The following is a 21249-nucleotide window of genomic DNA, read 5'->3' as shown; positions in this document are numbered from 1 at the left end:
TCTCCGGAAACGCCAAACGGTAGCAATATTTTTTTGATCTGGAGAGAGCATACGGTACCTGGTGGAGGACAGGCATCCTCCGCACACTGTTCTCTTGGGGCTTTGGAGGCCGGCTGCCCCTTTTTCTTCGCGAATTTATGGCAGAGCGCACATTTAGGGTGCGGGTGAACACTACTCTCTCCCGTACTTTCTCCCAAGAAAACGGGGTACCCCAGGGCTCCGTGCTGAGTGTTGTACTGTTTGCCATCGCCATTAATCCAATTATGGATTGTCTCCTTCCTGATGTCTCGGGCTCCCTCTTTGTGGACGATTTTGCGATCTACTACAGCTGTCAACGGACCAGCCTTCTTGAAAGACGTCTTCAAGGATGTCTCGATCGCCTCCACTCGTGGAGCATCGAAACTCACCCAGTAAGACCGTTTGTGTTAATTTTTGGCGACGTAAGGAGTTTCTTCCGCCCTCCTTACATCTAGGTCCTGTCAACCTTCCGTTTTCCGACGTCGCTAAATTCTTGGGTCTTATGTTTGACAGAAAACTGTGCTGGTCCTCCCACGTTTCCTATCTTTCGGCTCGCTGTCTGCTTTCCCTTAACACCCTCCGTGTCCTGAATGGTACCTCTTGGGGAGCGGACCGAGTGGTCCTTCTCCGCCTCTATCGCGCCTTAGTGCGCTCGAAATTGGATTATGGAAGCATAGTCTACTCCTCTGCTTGGCCGTCTATTCTTCGGCGTCTCGACTCTATCCACCACCGTGGATTACGTTTAGTGTCTGGAGCTTTTTACACCAGCCCTGTGGAAAGCCTTTATGCTGAGACTGCTGAACCTCCGCTGTCCAATCGGCGGGCAGTCCTTCTGAGTCGTTATGCTAGCCATCTGTCTTCCATGCCTGCTAATCCAGCCCATGACCTTTTTTTTCGACGCCTCCTTTGATGTCGGGTATGCAGGCCGCTCCTCCTCTCTACTACCCCCGGGAGTCCGCTTCCGTCAACTGCTCCATTCTCTTTCCTTCCGCTTTCCTAAAACCTTCTTGACAACTTGGGGTACAGCACCGCCTTGGCTCCGTCCCCGGATCGACTTGCTCAGAGACCTATGTCAATTTCCCAAGGATGGTACCCCTACACTTGTTTACCGTCGGGCATTTGCTGCTCTATGTGCACAAATGAAGGAAGCCACATTTATTTACACTGATGGCTCGAAAACATCGTTAGGTGTAGGGAGTGCCTATATTGTTGGCGACACCCCAAATCACTTTCGGCTTCCCGACCAGTGTTCGGTTTATACTGCGGAGCTTTACGCTGTTCTCCAGGCTGTCCACTACATCCGCCGCCATCAGCGGATACAGTACGTAATCTGCTCAGATTCTCTCGGCTCTCTCCAAGCTCTTTACCTTGTGCACCCTCTGGTCCACCGGATTCAGGACTGTCTGCGCTTGCTCCACCTGGGGGGCGTCTCGGTGGCGTTCCTCTGGCTCCCGGGACACGCTGGTATCTGTGGAAATGAGGCGGCCGATATAGCGGCCAAGGCTGCAGTCTCTCTTCCTCGGCCAGCTATTCAGTCTCTTCAGTTTACCGATCTACGGAGCGGTTTATGTCGCCAAGTTGCTCAATTATGGCATGCGCATTGGTCAACACTTCCCCATAATAAATTGCGGGAAGTGAAAGCCCTTCCTTGCGCTTGGACCTCTTCCTCCCGAACGCGTCGTCGGGAGGAGGTAATTTTAGCTAGACTCCGGATAGGGCACTGTCTTTTTAGTCATCGACATCTTTTAAGCGGTGATCCTCCCCCACTCTGTCCCCACTGCTCTCAGCTGTGGACGGTCAGACACCTTTTAATTGAATGCCCCTATTTTAATCCGTTACGCTCCCGTCTACAGCTATCGCCTGATCTATCGTCGATTTTAGCAGATGACACGCGCTCAGCTGACCGCGTTCTACAGTTTATTAGTGACGGTGAAATGACGTCAGTCATTTGAAGCTTTTTTTGGGGGACAACCAACCCCTTTCTATAGTGGATTTTTAAGCATTCCTTCTGCCTTTAGTTTCTCAAATTTTATGACTTTGTTCCCATTGCTGCTGATTTTAAATTTCGTTTTTTTTCCTGTTTTCTACGTCACGGGCTGGGCGCTAATGACCATAGAAGTTTTGCGCCCTAAAACCACAAAAAAAAAAAAAAAAAAAAAAAAAAAAATTGGAAAGGGCATGCCTGATTTCATCTCTCATCCTTCTTCAGGTTGAACTCGTATTCCATCCTTAATGATAACGATGTTGAATTTTAGTTCTTCTTTCCTTTCAAGAAGAGGGTCTATTATCTCACAGTCAGACTGCTGCATACGAATTCGTATTCTTTGTATCACCAAAAAATACATTTGACCATTCTGGTACCGTCAAATGTGATACGTGCTTGTGGTAGCAGCCCACGTCTGCTTAGATCAACCCTGTGTACGACAGCAGCCGGTAGAAATATCCACTTCATAATTTTGGAAAAATTGACTCGGAGGCTATCTCTGTGCATTTAAATACAAATGAAAATATTCGAGGTTGATTCCTTGGTCGCTCCAAATTTTTTTTCTTGCAAAGTTGAATGAAAAATGCTAATTTGCGCCCTGATAATTTGTACGATCTGGAAAGGTATCCCCATTAGACAGTTTTCCCCCGAGATGACCTTCAACTGTCGGTATCCCTAGAACTACCTGGGCAAGCAACTTCAGATGTTGGAGAAAGACGGGCATATCACCTCTAGTAGACAACATTAATTAAAGCATCCTGCTGTTGGAACCGACCTTCCAGCTGGGGACAGCTTTACCTGAGAATGTTTCACTGTCGTTCTCGGTCAAAGAAGGCCCTGTTCCTTTGGGAAATAACATTGGGGTTCAGGACATGATCTGGCGGTTGCTATAGCCAAGAAGGCTTCTCAGAAACAATCCAGTAGCCTATTACACCAGTTTCGTAAGCACAATAGATTTCTAAACGGTCGAATGGGACAAGTTTAGATTGGAACAGACCAATGGCCGCGACCCACGTAGGTGGGTTGCTGTTGTCTTCAGCCATTACACGGAAGGAAGGAAGGAAGGAAGGAAGGAAGATCATGGATTAACGTCCCATGACAACGGGCTCATTAAAAACGGAGCAGAAGCTCGGTTTGTTTTTGTTGAGGATGGGGAAGGAAATCGGTCGTGCCCTTTCAAAGGAACCGTTCCGGAATTTGCCTGCAGCGATTTAGGGAAATAAGGAAAACCTAAATCTGGGTGGCCAGGTCTGAATTTGAACTGCTGTCCTCCCGAATGGAGTCCAGTGTGCTAACCAGTGAGCCACCCCGCTCGGTTTGAGTATAGGAGATAGTTGGGTGGCACGTGACTTCCCTGCTTTATGAGGTCAGAAAGTGGTACTTCGTGTCTTAATGTAAAAAAATCATGTAACACCTTCTTCATACGCTGACTAAAAGGAGTCCTGATTAATTTGAATAGCCGCCAGATGCCTCAACTGACGACTAGAAAAACAGTCTAGGTTATTTCAGGTCTCTATTGTAACAATAGTCCTTTAAATGATGGCGTCCTAAAGTTACGACGGAGTTGTTGATACACATTGCTTGATTATGCAAGCTATGTTGTCTGTTTTTTTTTTTTTTTAATCCCCCAATTATTTATCTGTAACCTTTCATTATATTATTTACATTTTGATTTTGTTAGTTACGTCGGTTTTTAAGGAGTTTGTCTCTGTTTTTAACTACAATCACCAACGTATGTTCGATGTAGGCGTAGCAGGACTTAATGCTGGTAATTGTAGTTCCCTTTCCGAGTATTTACTCAGCATGACGAGCGGAAGTATTGGCGTCAAGTTGCTGACCAGACAGTGTGCCACGTATTAAATCTCATTTCCGGAGTTTTCATGAGATGATAATCTGTCAATTAAATTAAATGTAGCTCATCAGCGCCCTTCCCCACCGCCCCTTAGCCCACAGCTTTATCCCCTCCCTCCCCCCCTCTATAGAACCAATCATGTTGGGTGTTTCATTCTCCCTTTCATTTTCGCAATTGTATGAGATTACAAATAGGCAGTCTGTACCGATGTTACAGATGGAGAAAGGCGTATGAAAATAGCCCATTACTGAGTGATGAGACGGCATAACGTTACATCGTGGGGAAAAAAATAGAACCCAGGCACAGCCGGTTGATTCTGAGAATAGTATTTACCACTTAATCATCTCTCTCATGTAGAAATAAAGGATAACATCAGCATTTGTTATCCTCTGAATTACTTAATAGCATCTCTTTCCGTTTTTTTTGCATGTCAAGAGATGAAATTGTGCCATGAGAGCCGGCGTGTTGCTAACCCAGTATTTTTTAACGTTGGCGTGAAATATAATTGTATTTTACATGGTGTAGCACGTGTATTGAATTGACGAATGAAACATTAGAACAGTGCACTGAAAAAGCAGCCTTACGTTTAGACTCTAGGAAATGCGTGTTGCCTAACTATATCTTCTTTGGATGGCAGTTTTTTTCCTGGGACGCCTGTGTGGTACACAGATCTCTCGGCCGCTAATTTCGGCTTTCGGGACAGAAGTAACTGATTTTGTATAAAGCGGCTCCTCACTTCTCACGCTTCTGATTCGAACCTGTAGTATTGGTGGGTCCGCATGTCGAAGATGATGATAGTTCACTTGCGGAGGTAGAACCACAGTTATATAAATTCATTGTTGTATAACGTATTTAAAGTTGGTATGTTACATGTTGTTAAGACTTTAAGATGTGACTAATGCTGTGTGTGCTAACGTGCAATTTGAATTCTAGGTGTGGCACAAGCTCTGCTTCAAATGCCAAGTCTGCAACATGACGCTCAGCATGAAGACGTACAAAGGCTTCAACAAGCAGCCTTACTGCGAAGCGTAAGTGTTCACACGATTCACTGTTTTTTGATATAAGGCTTGTATAAGATACAGGTCAGTCATGATTTTTTTCCATTTACAGCGAGATAAAGGACCAGTCTTTGTAAGACGTAAATTTTGTTTTTGCAAGTTATTTCGTATTAAAATAGTTCTTAATTTTTATAAGCTGAAACTATTACTTTATGACTAGTTTTCTTCAGTAACTATCTTATCTGCTGTGTCTCGCCACCACAGATCTCCTATCGCCGATGAGTACACTGTTATCTGTAGTGTAGATCTAAGACTATACGTTCAGTCCGCGTCATTCAGACGTGAATATGTGGTTGTTGATATCTTTCAGAGATTGGTAGCTTTCGTGAGTGCAGCAGAGCATCGAAGTACAGGTTTCGTTTTTCATAACAAACGATTTAAACGTGAATTTCCTCTGTGGTCTTTAGTTTAAATTCCCAAATTCCCTGTGTGTGTGTGTGTGTGTGTGTGTGTGTGTGTGTGTGTGTGTGTGTGTTTATTTATTTAGCGAGCACAGTTCCGCGTTTTAATTACATAGTATTTTTGGATATAACTCTTAGAGCCTGTAACGAGAACAGACTTACTCAGTTTTTCCTGTGTACTTTAAACTACAGAGTCTAAAATTTCTTATGTGTTTTTGTATTTGAGCCAGTATGGCTTTTTATTACTGTGTAGCGTAGAGTCCGGCTGTTTTTGGTATGGAGAGGAACTGGATCTGCTGTGTTTGAACGCGAGTTGAGTTACTGGGCCTTCACTCACAGCTCCAGGGGGTTGCTGGCTTTTGTTGTGCAGGTAGAGGTTTTTGCCTATGGGCATCACTGCGCGTTCTCATCTTTATTGTGGTCGCCTCGGGTACTGCCCGCACTGAGATTGACCTCACACCCATGGTAAGAGTGGGAGGTCATGCCAAGGGGTGGCAGGCAGCGAAGAACGTTCCGGGGGGGGGGAGGGGGGGGGGGCGATCGAGGTTCGTCTGATGAACAGGTTTCAGGTGCTGACTGTGTCTGATAGACATCCTGAGCCAGGCACAGTCGCCTGCCCTGTTTCAGGGGAAGCCTCCCTTCCTGAAAGATCTAGACGGTCAGACGATGGGACTATCGGTATTTGGGAGCTCCAACGTTAGTCGCGTAATGCGCCCTTGGAGATACGGCTGCCAAGTAGAGGAAGTAATCCAGTGTGCACTCTGAGCATACCGGAAGAAGTCATTCAAGACGTGGAACAGGGGTTTCCGGATGCCACGAAGAGCACAAAATGCAACCAACTGTGAGTGGTGTCTCATTTTGGTACTAATGATGTTTGTCGCTCTGGATAGGAAGAGATTCTCTCTGATTTCGGGTGGCTAACTGAAGTGATCGGGACCGCCAGTCTTGCTTGTGAGACGAAGGCGGAGCTCACCATCTGTAGCGTTCTCGACAGTACCGATTGTGAACCTTTGATAAAGAGCCGAGTGAAGGGACTAAATCAGATGCCGGAAAGGTTCTGCGACCCATGTAGGCTGCAGATTCCTTGACTTGGGCTAAACAGTGATGGGTTTTCGGTTTCCGCCAAGACTCCACTACACACAGGAAGCAGCTACACCGGTAGTGGGGGCTATGTGGAAGGGACAGTTCTTTTTTAGTTAGAGACTCTCCGGAAGCGTCAGAAAGGGCGTCGATCTAAAAGGATACAGAGCAAACACAGGACGAGGGTCGACATAGCTACGACAATTTACAACTACAGTACCAACTGTTTTTGTGTCGGGAAATAACCAAGGCTCCAAGCGCTAAAAAAAAAAAAAGCGCTGACTCTCAGATCGTTATAGGTACAGAAAGCTGACTAAAGCAAGAGGTAAATTCAGGCGAAATATTTGGAGGACTAGCCGTGTTCAGATAAGATACATTAAATACAACTGGAGTGTTTCTTGCTGTCAGAATTAGTTTACCACGTAGTGAAATTGAAGTACATAGTTTCTGTGAGTTCGTTTGGGTAGAGGCTATACTTCACAACCGGAATAAATTATTTATCGGTTCTTCTACTGACCCTCGACAAAGATGATAGTTGCTGAACAATTCAAAGAAAACTTGACGGTCGTTTCAATTAAGTACTAAACTCATACAGTAATCGTTGGTGGTGAATTCAATCAACTTTAGATATGTTGACGAAAATACATGTAACAAGCCGGTGGAGGCATAAAACGTCGTCCGAAACCGTACTAAATGCTTTCTCAGAAAATTATTTTGCACAAATCGTTCAGGAGCCTGCACTAAATGTAAAAGGTTGCGAAAATATCCTTGATATCATAGCAACAATTAAGCCTAGCAAATAGGGAGCATCGTAGTGCTTACAGGGATTAGTGAACACAATGACGTTGTAGCAAGAGTGAATACCGTCACAACTTAATCCACCAAAAATAAATGCAAAATATTATTATTTAAAAAAGATTATTCGCTTGACGCCTTCCTAAGAGACAATTATCCACTCCATCCAATCAGGCTATCTATGTAAGCGTATACCAGATGTGATTTAAATTCAAAGAAATGGACATGAAATGTTCAGGATTGCGGAAGTTTTGCAAAAGCTTGAAATTTAGCGCGATCTTAAAGGAGAGATGCTTTTAATAGTTCCCATAACGAAACTTCTCGAATTTGGCGGCAAACCCTGAGCGATTGCGGTCGTATGTAAATTACACCGTAAAGACGCAATCACTTCCTTCACTGTGCGTTAGCAATGGTAATATTACTGATAACAGTTCCACTGAAGCAGAATTGCTAAAGAAGGTTTACTGAAATTCCTTCACTAGAGTAATAGTAAATGTTCCCGAATTCGAATAAAGAACAATTGCCAAAATGAGTAACTTAGAAGCAAGAATTATAGGTGTGGCGAAGCAGCTTAAATCAGTTACAGGCAAGGCATACCAGTTAGGTTCCTGTCTTTATTCTGATACAGTAGCTCCATACTTAACATTTACAACCGCTCGTTCGTCGAAAGATCGATACGTAAAGACTTTAAGGTGCTCAGGCCACACCAGTAACAAAGAAAGTAAATAGGAGTAATCCGCTGAATTGCTGACCCACATCACTAAAGTCCATTTACAGTAGGATTTTGGAACATATGCTGTGTTCAAATATTATGAATTACCTTGAAGAAAAGGATTTATTGACAAACAGCGAATACGTTTTCAGAAAATAGCGTTCTTGCGAGGCACGGGTAGCTTTTTATGCTCACGAAGTAATAAGTACTATAGACGTGAGGTGTCACTGATTCCATATTTTTAGATTTCGGGAAGGATTTTGACGCCGTTCCTCACAAGTGACTTCTGATCAAATTGCGTGCCTATAGCGTGTCGTCTCAGTTGTGCAACTGGATTTGTGATTGCCTGTCAGAAAGGTCACAGTTCGTAGTAACTGATGGAAAGTCCTCGAGTAAAACAGAAGTTATTCCTGGCGTTCCCCAAGGAAGTGTTACAGGCCCACTGTTTTTCCTGATCTACATAAACGATTTAGGAGACAATGTGAGCAGCCTTATTAGATTGTTTGCAGATGATGCTGACGTGTAACGTCTTCTAAAAGTCGCCAGATCAAACCCAGGTGCGAAAAGTGGCGATTGACTACAAATGGTGAAAAATATGAATGTCATCCACATGAGTACTAAAAAGAATCCGCTAAATTTCGATTACACAATAAATTTCACATATCTGAAGGCTTACATGATAAAGCTGACGTATATGAAGGCTGTGAAGCCAACGATATACTTAGGTATTACAGTTATTAATAATTTAAATAGGAACTATAACATAGATCATGTTGGTGGGAAACCGAAGCAAAGACAGTAAATTTTTGAGAAAACACGTAGGAAATGTAACGTGTCTACTAGAGACACGCTTGTTCGCCCACTTGTGGAGAATTGTTGCGCGGTATGGGATCCACATAAAATAGGATTGACGGAAGACACAGATATAGTTCAAAGAAGTGCAGTTCGTTTTGTATTATCGCGAAATAGGGGAGAGGGTGTCACAAATGTGATACGTGAATTAGGGTGGCAATCATTAAAACAAAGGCGTTTTTCGTTGCGCGGGACCGTCTCTTGAAATTTAAGTCACCAGCTTTCTCCTCAGACTGCGAAAATATTTTGTTGGCCCGCACCTACACAGGGAGAAATGATCATCATAATAAAATGAGTAATTTCGCAGGCAGAGGTTTAAATGTTCGTTTTTCCCTCGCGCTGCTAGTGTGTGGAACTGTTGAGAAATAGCTTGAATGTGCTTCGATGAACAATCTGCCAGGTATTCAGCTGTGAATTGGTGTAATCATGTAGATAAATACACTGAGGCGCCAAAGAAACTGGTAAAAACCATGCGTATTAAAATACAGAGATACGTTAACAGGCAGAATACGGCGCTGCGGTCGGCAACGCCTGTGTAAATAAAGTGTCTGGCGCTGTTGTTAGATCGGTTACTGCTGCTACAGTGGCAGGTCATAAAGGTTTGAGTTTGGACGCGGTGTTACAGTTACCGCAAGAGCGATGGGACACTGCATCTCCGAGGTAGCGATGAAGTAGGGATTTTCCCTCCGACACTTTCAGGAGCGTACCGTGGATATCAGGAAACCGGCTAAACAACAAATCTGACATCGCTGCGCCCGGAATAAGATCCTGCAAGAACGGGACCAGTGACGATTGTAGGGAATCTTTTAACGTAATAGAAGCGCAACCCTTCCGCAAATTGCTGCAGATTTCAATGCTGGGCCATCAACAAGCATCAGCGTGTGAACCATTCAACGAAACAACGTGAATACGGACTTCGGGAGCCGAAGGCCCACTAGTGTACCCTTGCTGACTGCACGATACAGAGCTTTACGCCTCACCTGGGCCCGTCAACACAGACATTGGACGGTTGATTGCTGGAAACCAGTTGCCAGGTCGGACGAGTCTCGTTTCAAATTGTATCCAGCGGATGGACGTATAGGGATATGGAGAAAACTTCATGAAAATATGGACCCTGCATATCAGCAGGGGACTGGTGGAGGTTCTGTAATGGTGTTGCGCTGTGCAGTTGGAGTGATACGACCCCTGATAAGTCTAGATACGACTTTGACAGGTGACACATACGTAAGAATCCTGTCTGATAACCTGCACCCATTTATGTCCATTGTGCATTCCGGCGGACTTGGGCAATTCCAGCAGGACAATGCGACACCTCGCACGTGCAGAATTGCTACAGAGTTGCTCCAGGAACACACTCCTGAGATTAAACAATTCCGCTGGCCACCAAACTCCCCAGACATGAACATCATTGAGCATATCTGGGATGCCTTTCAACGTGCCGTTCAGAAGAGATCTCCACCCCCTCGTACTATCACGGATATACGGACAGCACTGCAGGATTCATGGGGTCAGTTCCCTCCAGCACTACTTCAGATATTAGTAGAGTCCATACCACGTTGTGTTGCGGCATTTGTGTGCTCGCGTCTGCCCTGCACGATATTAGGCAGGTGTACCAGTTTCTTTAGCTCTTCAGTGTATTTAGCTTGGTGCCATACGTGAAGGACGCGAAAACCAGGTTTCACCTGTTTAGGGGAACAGACTATCTCTAACATCTATGATCCGGTTTTGTGCGAACCCAGTTCGATACCTGAATATACGGTGCCGAGCAATCCCATTTATAGGTATTTTAGACGCAGTCCACCATAGCGGATAGTTCGTCCACCAGTGGATATTTAGCAGCAGCAGCAGTAGCATTCCAAGCTTAGGCTGTCTGGTGACAAATTGTCTTGGCATGATCTGTGTAAACGTTTTACTCTAATCTGCATACCATACCATACTCTTGATCACCTGCTTTTTGAAGGACTGTTCTGTAAGCTACAAGGAGCGACGGGCCTATTTGGGATCCGAAAAACGGGCAAGTGCTCATTTTTGCACCAAAGCTGGATTTAAATCTCGTCTAGCCTTAGAAATCACACAATTGTTTAGGATTTAACGCAGGTCTGTTCTCTTCAAATGTAATTTTAATTTCAAGGTATGTATATAAATTTTAATACAGTATAAAGCCATGATTCAAAGAAAAGATTACGTAGTGTGTGCAGTAGCTGTCCTGGGGCATTTCTTCCGGATCGGCCTTCTCGGTGAGTTAACCATACGAAATGCTTAATCACAGGAGCGGATGGGGCGTAATAAATTTTATATCTGCTCGGATTCCCGTGCACGTTCATGCTCTACGAGATGTGAGAGACTGACAGCTGGTTACCTGATCATGTAGGCATCCGGTGAAATGAGACAGGTGACGCAGCACCCAAGGTGGTCTGCAACGAACACAGTATGACTCAGTGTGCCATTCTCCCGCGAGCTGTCATGCCGCTGTTGAGTCAGTGTTACGTGAGGGTGGGAAGAGTACAGGTAGGACACTAGTAAGCTGTGGACAGGTAAACAAACTGTGCGACCTTAGCCTACCACCTTCCGGTCATACTGGTGCGGCCAAGTCAATACTGACCCATCTCCGATCCATGGACTACGCAGTTTCTGTTACATAAAGTGTTCTAATCGCCATACACATTAACGGAATAAATCTTACATGCTGAAGAGAGGGCAGTTGCTTATTTGAATGGGTAATACACACCAGTTTTTGATGAACACTGCAGTAGCATATTACTCGCTTTCAAAGAACTATTCTGGGTTCGTACTTCAACTTTTTGGTTGCTCCTCTTAATGAATAAGCGACTGGCTTCTCAGTATTGAAATCGATGGGACAACTACGTTTTGTGTGCGCGCGGTTTGACATTTCGTTTATATTTTTAAACTGTTTTGTGGGTTTTACCTACATTCTCACACTTCAGCTCTGGCGGTAGAGACCAGATGTTGCGCTCTCAAAAATAGAAACAGATTATTTTATACGATGATCGGTTTCGCACAAGGGCACAACGTGTACCTACATGCGTAAATTATAAAAATATGGATGCTGAGTGGCGCGTATACAAATAAGCTTCAAACTTCCAAGTAATCGTCCGAAGGGGAAAAAAACACGCAGGTAATGTTGTGCAATACGCTCATTGCCTGTCAGGACCACCACCACCGTAACTAGCAGTACTGATGTTACCATGAATGTGATTTAAATTGTGCGGTCAGAAATATAGACTTACGGCCGTACGGTGTCACCTTACCAGAGAACGTGTATGGCGTAAAGTAAGTTCCTAATAACGAGGTCTTGAATAGTTAATGTTTAAAGAACACCTACACTGCCTTTCTGAATAGATAACTTTAATCCATAAGTGATCATGAAATGAAATGTCTCACTTGTGTTTTGACAGGGAAGTTTATGGAGACACTTAAAGACCTGGTAGCCAATATTAACAGTTAACTCACTCTTCGCAGATAACGCAGTTTTCTGTCATGCACTATTGTCTTAAAAAAAAAAAAAAAAAAAAAAAAAAAAAAATCTGGACGAACATTGTCAGATCTTAATGAGATTTCAAAGTGATGAAAAGGCTGCAACTCTCCTCAAATGTTCAGAAATGTAAAATTGTGCACTTCTTAAAAAGGAAAAACGTAATGGCTAAAATATCAGTGAGCCACAACGGGAGTCAATAAGCGCGAACAAATACCAGAGTGTAAAACAAAACTTATAGGGATATTTAATGGAATAAGAGGCTCAGTCGTAGGTAAAGTAAGTGGTGTAATTATCGGTAGGATACTGGGAAATGCAATCGATCAACAAAGGATGCTGCTGAAAACTCATACCAACCATTGTAGAACATTGCTCAAGTGTGTGGTACCCATACAGCGAGGTGCAGCGTGCTTGTTAAGACGCTAACTATAATGGAGCGAACTTACGTACAAAGTTTCAAGAATCAGTTTTAACTGGGGAATCCCGGAATACGCTACAGCTTCCAATGTCTCACTCCCATATGGGCCGTGAATCAAAGACTAAAATTAGTTCGCATGAGCAATCATTCTTCGCGTGCTCCGTACGCCAGTGGAGTATCATCTGCCATGGACTTCACATAGGTTTACAGAGTATAGATGTAGTTGGTATACAACGGAAAGTTTTCAGTTGCAGGAGAGAGAGAGAGAGAGAGAGAGAGAGAGAGAGAGAGAGAAATTACTTATGGTGAGCGTGATGTTTGGCGAATGATACTGCAATACGTTTGATGGGAGATGAGAGCAGTCAAAAAATAAATGTACTAGATGAAGTGTGTGAGCTGGCGGACATGAGTGCGTGTACTGGGAAGGCAGTTGTAAACGATCCGGCGCGCATCTTTTTTTTTTATGACGTCTGCGACGTACCCGGGCTCGGCTACAGCTGTGTCGTCCGGCAGTCGACTCACGAGTGAGAGAACTAACCGGAGATCCGCACTGCACACATTGTCTGCTGCGCCGCACTCTCATACCGTGGATGCGGTCACTGTTTTGCTCGTGCCGTGACGATCGCTACAGTTTCGTCCATTTAGTGCCTTTGTCAAACGCGTCTTCAATGTAGACCCTACGCAGATTGTTAAAGTTCTTCGCCTCGGGAAAAAGTCAGGAGTTCTGCGGGTTGCTGTAATCTTGACCTTCGAGGATATGGTTTCCAAAAGTTCTCGTAATATATAAATCAAAATTAAACGTATATATTATTACATATCTTATTCTGCCCTATAGGAACGAATGCATACAGATCGAAACGTTTTCGCCACTTTCGAAATGCACCAGAAAGTCTTCTTTTTAGGGCGTTTAATACCCTGTGCGACTCCGTTTAAATCTCCATTGGGGGAGAGGAAGAAAGAGCACAGAAGTCTGTTGACCACGACGGGTGGGGAAATAACTCTCACTTTGCTTTTAGTCAAAAAAATCCTGACTAATGTAAGAGGTATGCTGTCGTGCATTATCATGGTGTAGTAACCCATCGTTCGTACGCCATCCCTGTGGACATTTTGTCCTCAGGGCCTCGCTCAAACTTCGCGATACAACTGTGACTGTCTGACCAGGAGGGATGAAATATTTATTAACAGTCCCGTGTATAACGTTACCTACGACGTGTCGAGCTTTTCCATTCTCCGTCATCCACGGTTCTCTCCGGAAGCAGGGGCGTATTCTGTATTATTTCGTTTTCAGAGATTGTGAATAACGTGCCTGCTACAATAATTTCATTTTGGCGTGTTTCGAGCTGTTCAATGTCAGACCAAAGAGCGGATCAGACTTCCCTCGGCCATTCCCGCGGTAGGTCTGATTACACGCTGCTTGGAGAACAGCCACGTAGTGCGCGTGTCTAAACCTGTTGGTGACTGTATAAGGACGTTATGTTCAAAGATCCACGGCCAGTGTTTCGTGCCTGACGCAAGTCTCGCTCCTGGATCCCAAACGTCTTTTGTAGCGGTGAACGGTAACTTGCCGCGTCAGAGAAAGTGCTGTGTTGAGTCCTGGCCTGTTCTCACTGGAGGTATCAGAAAACTGGCCACAGTCGCTTTCATCGCCATGGTCGAGGCTGAAGTAGTACGCTAAGAGTACGTTGAGTAGTTACAAACTTTTATCACCTCCAAAATATAGCTCCTTCATAAGTTTTCTTGCAGGTAGGTGTCAGCAGCCATTGCACACAATGAAACACGCACTCCTTGGCAGCTCTTCACTTCATAAATGGGCTGCGCCAATTGGCCAGTCTAGCGGTGTTCTAGGATTGTGGCGCAGAGATACGTGTACCAGACATGTAGCTACAAACATACGGAATACTTATTACGTAGCTTTAAAACAATAAAGTGACAAGGAACTTGATTATCCCTTCATATTGTTGGCTAGCATTGCTGGCTAGAAGATCGTTAATCGTTGTTAATTAACGAAGTTAACTTTTCGGGTTACGGATTAACTTTAAAGTTAATTTGATATAACGCTAACGTACTCTTTAACTTGTGTTAACTTTCAGTACGTTAACCGTTATTTATTTATTTATGTAGCGTATTTGAGGAAACATTTTTCTTTACAATAAATATACAGATATTAAGATACAGAAAAGAGTCAGGAGTATAAATTGATTAAATTTACAATACTTACAAAGCACACGAGGTTCCAGGCTTATGTCTAACTGCTGAACATGCACAGCTGATGCTTCAGTTGCTAACAGGAACTCGTCTACATCGCCAGGAAAGGATCGATTTGGGCACGTACGTATCATGAGCTGAGAAGTTTATTTTAGAAAGCAGTCTGTTATTTGGAGCAAAGCAGCGATCGGTATAAAATGCTCAAAATCTAAGTCTCCATGACGTTTTCAGAGTTTTTCATTAGCAATATGTTTCGACCCTTTCCTGAGACCATCTTAAAGCCCCCACCATTATGGATGCTGCTGGGGGCAGACGGAGCGAGATCCGTAGAAGTAAGGATGTCACTGGCATCATCTTAGTACCCAATGGGACTCGGTAGCTACAGTTGCTTAACGTAGCATTGATGTTTCCAATCTTAAGACATAGTATTCATCTTGAGGTCGAAGTTCTTTCGTCTGTGTTTGCTCTAACAATAACATGTTTTTTGGTGGGGTCCGCCTTTAGCAAAACACAATTGTCTTTTTGTCCCAGACGTGTTTCACTGCAGTTGCAGCATCATCAGTGTTTTTTTTTATTGTTATGGCTGTTAAAAATAAGGAATGTTCTTTACTGTTTAAATACATATAAATATTACTTTCTAAATCGTAATTACAGATTTTTGAAGCGCACATAAAACTGTGTATTCATACCTTCTTACCACATGGTGTGGTTTTCCTGCTGTATTAAGTTTTTATAGTGTCTGTTTTTCTTTAGCTTGTCACCTGCAACTGTATACAACTCAACGTAGGCAAAATATTTACGCAAAAATTACGATTTCTAAACTGTTATGGCTTTGCCTGAGGTTAATAATATATGCGATAGGGCGTGTGTGTGGGGCGCAGAGTTCTGTATGTTGAAAGAAAGCAAGTAATAAACGAATACGCAGCTATCTGCAGTGGAACTCTGTTCTCTGCCCTCAAAGAATTATCTAATAATACCAACGTATAAAACTCCTCTCTGCCCCCTTCATCCACGCACCCCCCCCCCCCCGCACGCACGCGCACACACACACACACACACACACACACACACACACACACACACACACACCCTTTCGCTTCTATTATTAATCTCAGGCATAGCCATAACAGTTTAGAAATCGTAATTTTTGCGTAAATATTTTGCCTACGTTGCGTTGTATATAGTCGCAAGTGACAAACTAAAGAGAAACACACCATGAAAACGTAATACAGCAGTAAAACCACACCATGTGGTAAGAAGGTATGAATACACAATTTTATGTGCTCTTCAAAAATCTGTAATTACGATTTAGAAAGCAATATTTATATGTATTTAAACAGTAAAGAACATTCCTTCTGTTTAACAGCTATAATAATAAAATAACACTGATCATGCTGTAACTGCAGTGAAACACGTCTGGGACAGAAACAAAATCGTGTTTTGCTGAAGGCGGATCCCACCCAAAAACATGTTAGGCTTCAGGACATGGTATGACTTAAGTTTGAAGGTAACCCCTTGTCTCCACACAGTACCATAGGCTGCTTTTGGCTCTATAAACACAATTGAAGTCGTTTGGTTGTTTGGGAATCCTGCTTCAATAAAATTTGTCAGTGAGAAAACCTGGTCTTGCAACTGCCTGTTCAGCAAGCAAGGGTTTGGAAAAAATTGTCTGGTTCAGTTATACAGTATTCTTTCCAAAAGTCTGTATATTGTGCTGACTAGAACAATGAGTCAGTAGCTTCTGGGTTTGTCATTTGGTTTACCTGGCTTTATGACGGCTATGATTTTGGCTCTTCTCAAATCATGGGATATGTTACCAGTTCGAAGGATATCAGTAAAGTACGCTGCTAGCCAAATTTTTCCGGGCTTCTACTGTGAATTAGGAATTCTGGATGGATGCCGTCAAAACCAGATGCCTTCCCCGATTTAATTTGTTTGAACAGTCACTTCCTCGCCTCTGAATGGTATGGAGTAGTGAGACTCATCTATAAAAGCTAGATTGAGAGCCCTCAATTCCTTTTTGACCTTAATTTATGTGATCGAATCTTGGGAGCTCTAGAGGTAGACAGAATGTTTTTTTGCTACTTGCTTGGTAGTAAGTGCCCTCCGTGTGGTCTTGTGGGTTAGCACCTCCATATTTTCTCTGCAGGGACAAGATTTTTCTGTTCGAGGTTCGGAAGTCTAAGGCGTCAGCTGTTTCACTTCACTGCATACGACGAGCTGCAGCGATACTGTGCAGAAGTTCGTCAGGTATTTCATAGTCATTGTTGTCGCAAAACTCTACAGTGTTTCGCACTTTTCCGTCCATCCAGGTATATATTCCTTTCGGAAGTCCGTTGGGATACATTTCTTTGCTGTGGGTAGTATAGCTCCATTGAACTTGCTATAGCTTTTCTTAATGGGATGCATTGTGAATTAGGTACTCACTATTTACGACAAAAATGACGCCTTACCGCCGGCGGGAATCGTGTTCTGTTAAGTTTGGGTCGTGTAGGTGTATGGATATCCCGGGGTGCGTGCCATTCATGTAAACAATAGAGTGCAACAGAGAATAACTAGGTGTTGCCTTTTAATACTTGCTGTTTAGAGTTCCTGGTAATTACTACTTTTTGTTAGTGAATGGCAAGACATCGAATCGTATTCTGGCTCTATATAGCTAATGAAAATCATGGCCGCTTGTATGTGATTACGTTAATTTTGTTTCCAGACCGGGAGAACAAATACTTTTCGGTTGTCACCTGTGCTTGCTTAAAAATAAAGTTACGTCTAACACTTAGAGCCTTAACAATTTGAGACAACACATGAGGAGAGCACATGATTCGCGGAATGTACAACTTGAAAAAAAATGGCGAACGAGATTCCGGCGGAGGAAAACCAAAAAGAAAAATAAATGTTAGGCGTTTAGATATCGACGGTGAAGCCAGTAGCACTAACCTGGTTAAAAGAAGACAGAGGAGCACTGGAGAGTCTTTCGGCATTGCAGCAATTGACAGCGGTGTCTCTGAACGTAGTGTGGACAAATTCATAGTAACGATTTAACCATTAAGTTTCAATAAATTTCCTGTAAAGTATCGATTTAACCTTTAGCGTAGTTGGTTTTTCTTCTTAGTAACGGGTTAATGACTCAAGAAGGTAACGTCTTAATTAACGCTGCCCCGCTATGTTGGCTAGAACGCCACCAAATGTGTTAAACAGCCGCCTTGTTGCACAATGGCCCCTTTCCTTTGCGAAGTGCGTCGTATATATTGTTGATGTAAGATACGATGAAAAGACGATTGTATATGCTGGTGCTGGCTGGTGGCGGGTACAGCAAAATCTCAATGAGGGGACGCTAAAGACATCTTGTGCTACCTTTACTTTCACCGTAATAAAAAAATAGTTGAAGAAAATTTTATTTAAACTGATTATACACATAAGACAGTGCCAGCTTATGATATAAAAAGTTAAATTTGTGGTTCTCTTCCTTAAATGATGAATTCCATGCGCCTATTCTTCACCGCAAATTGGGTAATTACATCGCCATAGGAGAACCAGTCAGGGTGAGTGTTCAACAGAGCTCAGCCATTAAGTCGATCCTCCTTTATTGTCGACCTCAGCCATATCTTTGTACGCTGCAGTGTTGTGAAACTTCTGTTGTAGCAGTAGGTGCAGGTGGACAAGGAAATAGTTGTACAGTGTGTGCAACTTAGGATTGTCAGACCTGGGACAGACAGACAACGCTTGCATAACAGAATAACGATCATTAAGGACGTTTATGCTTGTTTGCTTGTTTTCAAGAGTCTCTCTCACTAGTCTCTTTTTAATCACAAAACATTAAAATGTTCGTGACTTTTCTTGAACAAATGCCAGACAGAATAACGTATCGAGATCACTAGAATGACCGCGACTTTTCTCGTAGGTCTGTGTTAGATCTCTGTGCCAGACAAAAATGTATAAAATACGATTATGCGGACGCCCGTGCTACATAGGAAAGTAAAACTACTCGATAACTCGATTCAGTCGAGTCGACTGACGAAAGACACGAACGAATAGCGTGCGGGCTGACTGGCGGGGGCGGCGCGGGTGGCAATGCGGGCGGCCCCGCGAGGGGAAGGGCGCGCGCCCCATACGTATCCTCCACTGGTGCTGGCACATAACCTGCTTCTCTCGGATAGCATCTAAGCGCCCTGATCGTGTACTGACGAACGTGGTTAGCGGTTTCTTGTCCCGTGTCCTTAATGGTAAAATAATAAACCTCGCGAGGGGAGCTTTACAAATGAAGTGTGACACTACGCAGTTTCGAGAGGGTGAGAACGTCACTTTGACACAATTCGTTTGTTACTCACGATGCTGTAGATTCACAGTGCAGCCCCACGCCAAGCCGCTGGCGTAGACCGTCTGCAACTTCTACACTGAACGGGTGAAGGGCGTGCCAAGTAAAGTTCCACATGTTATGAACAAACTGCACATATTCTGAAAGTGCGTCATCAAGATTACTCGTTTTCTGTACGCAGTTTTACATACGTCATTGTAATGGTATCAACAGCAGAATATTCGCAGGCTATTAGTAGAGCTTCGGGCCCCTTATATTGCGAACTAGTTACTCTAGGTTTGATTTTTTTATCAAAATCATACAGTGCGTTTGCGTGCGTGCGTGCGTGCGCGTGCGTGTGTGTGTGTGTGTGTGGGGGGGGGGGGGGGGAGGAGGCGGGGTGCTAATGTATTTTGTATTGATCCTGTTGTCAGTCACTTTCTGTTCGCTAATATTGAGTGGACGTTCTAAAAAGTCACTCGCTTTTACACGGTTAAAATCATACTTTCGCTTAAAAGCAGCGACAAGGTGCGTGGATGCTGCAATTGTCCGTCCGCACGATATATACGCTGCCTAGTTGCCAAATTAGATTCACAAAGTCAGGACGTAGGTCTTTGTCCGCTCCGATTTTTCGCATCACCAGTCCTTAAGTCGGGACACAAACGAACGTAAATTTTCAATTATTAGATAATATGATCTTACAATATATATTAGGCAAGAAACTGGTACACCAATACAACTGCACTCGAGTACTGTTCTGTTCATCAAAGGTATTTTGCCAAAAGTGAAACCGGTTTTTGGTTAGTCTTCAGACATTTGACTTCCAAGCTCTTAAACAAGAAGTTCTTAATAGCAAAAGAAGGCCCAGCGAAGGGATAAAATGAAGAGAGCACACACTATATTCATGGCGTCCTGTAGCGAATATGAAGTTGATGAATGACAGTATATGTATACACATACACGAGGCTGCTTGTTTTATTGTTTATTTTGATGAAAAAATACATCGCTGGTTATATAAATCACACTGCCTCGTCTGTAACAAGAATAGGACGCGCTGAAAATCCATTAAAACTTGAAGTAAAGTAAAAGAAACTAGGAAATTCTGTGAGGGCACAAGATTAAATTATACAACAGCTGAAGATGGGCATGTAGTCAGATAGTGGCCCGATCAAAATAAAATAAACAATAACACAAGTAGCGTCTTCTATGTGTGTACGTAGGTTATTCGTCAACAGCATAATAAGGAATGGAAAGTTCTACATTTCGCAACAAGATTAATTAACTTTTAAAATGTAAGACGGATCGACGTTTAGGATTGTTAGTGTAGTTACTTAATATCCCGAACTAGCACTTAGCGTTATTCAGATAATTGGTATTTGCTGTGTTTAGGAACATACAGTGAAGAGCCAAAACATTATAACCACCTGATTAATTGCTTGTTGATCCATGTTTGGAATGCAGCACAGCGTCGATTCTGTGATTCATTGGCAGGTTTGTGGAGGTATGTGACATCAGATCTCTGCAGACAAGTCATGCAATTTCCGTAAAAAACGGGCCGCTGATTTGTGTACGTGGTGATAGCGTCCAATAGCGGCCCAGAAGGGTTCCATCGGATTCACATTAGTCGAATGTGGTGCCCAACACATCTTGGTTTCACTGTCACGCTCTCCCAATCACTGTAGCACGATTCGGTTTAGAGACACGGACAACTATACTGCTGGAAGACGACTTCGCCGTCAGGGAATACATCCTGCATGGAGGGATGTAGGTGGTTCGCAGCTTCGGTTACTGCCTTAGGTCCCATGCAAGCGCAGGAGAATGTTTTCCATAGCATAATACTACTACCACCATCCTACGCTCATGGCACGGTGCATGTTTGGAGCCCCGTTTCGCCTCGATGACGGCGTTTGTGGAGACGATCATCGACCTGGTATAACAAGAAACTTGATCCATCCGAAGACCCGACACATTTTCAACGATCCACGGTCCCGTGCGTGCTGCCGTTGTAATTGTAAATGTCGTTGGTTTGACATGGGTCGCCTGCTGCTGAGTTCCATGTTCAACAATATACCATAAACAGTGTGCACAGA

The 21249-nt window shown here is 43.5% G+C and overlaps 1 protein-coding gene across 2 annotated transcripts in view; it reads left to right on the top strand.

The window, feature by feature from the left end:
• The window catches only part of LOC124554800 (LIM and SH3 domain protein Lasp-like), a 168845-nt gene that overhangs the window by 35638 nt on the left and 111958 nt on the right, over window positions 1-21249 (top strand). For both annotated transcript variants that reach the window (XM_047128453.1, XM_047128452.1), the window contains exon 2: window positions 4788-4882. In XM_047128453.1, coding sequence (XP_046984409.1) covers window positions 4788-4882 — 95 coding nt within the window. The remainder of the gene's footprint in view (window positions 1-4787; window positions 4883-21249) is intronic.

The sequence above is a fragment of the Schistocerca americana genome, chromosome X, assembly GCF_021461395.2.
Source record: "Schistocerca americana isolate TAMUIC-IGC-003095 chromosome X, iqSchAmer2.1, whole genome shotgun sequence".
In the NCBI taxonomy this organism is placed as follows: Eukaryota; Metazoa; Arthropoda; class Insecta; order Orthoptera; family Acrididae; genus Schistocerca; species Schistocerca americana.
This window is presented reverse-complemented; position numbering and strand designations above follow the sequence as displayed.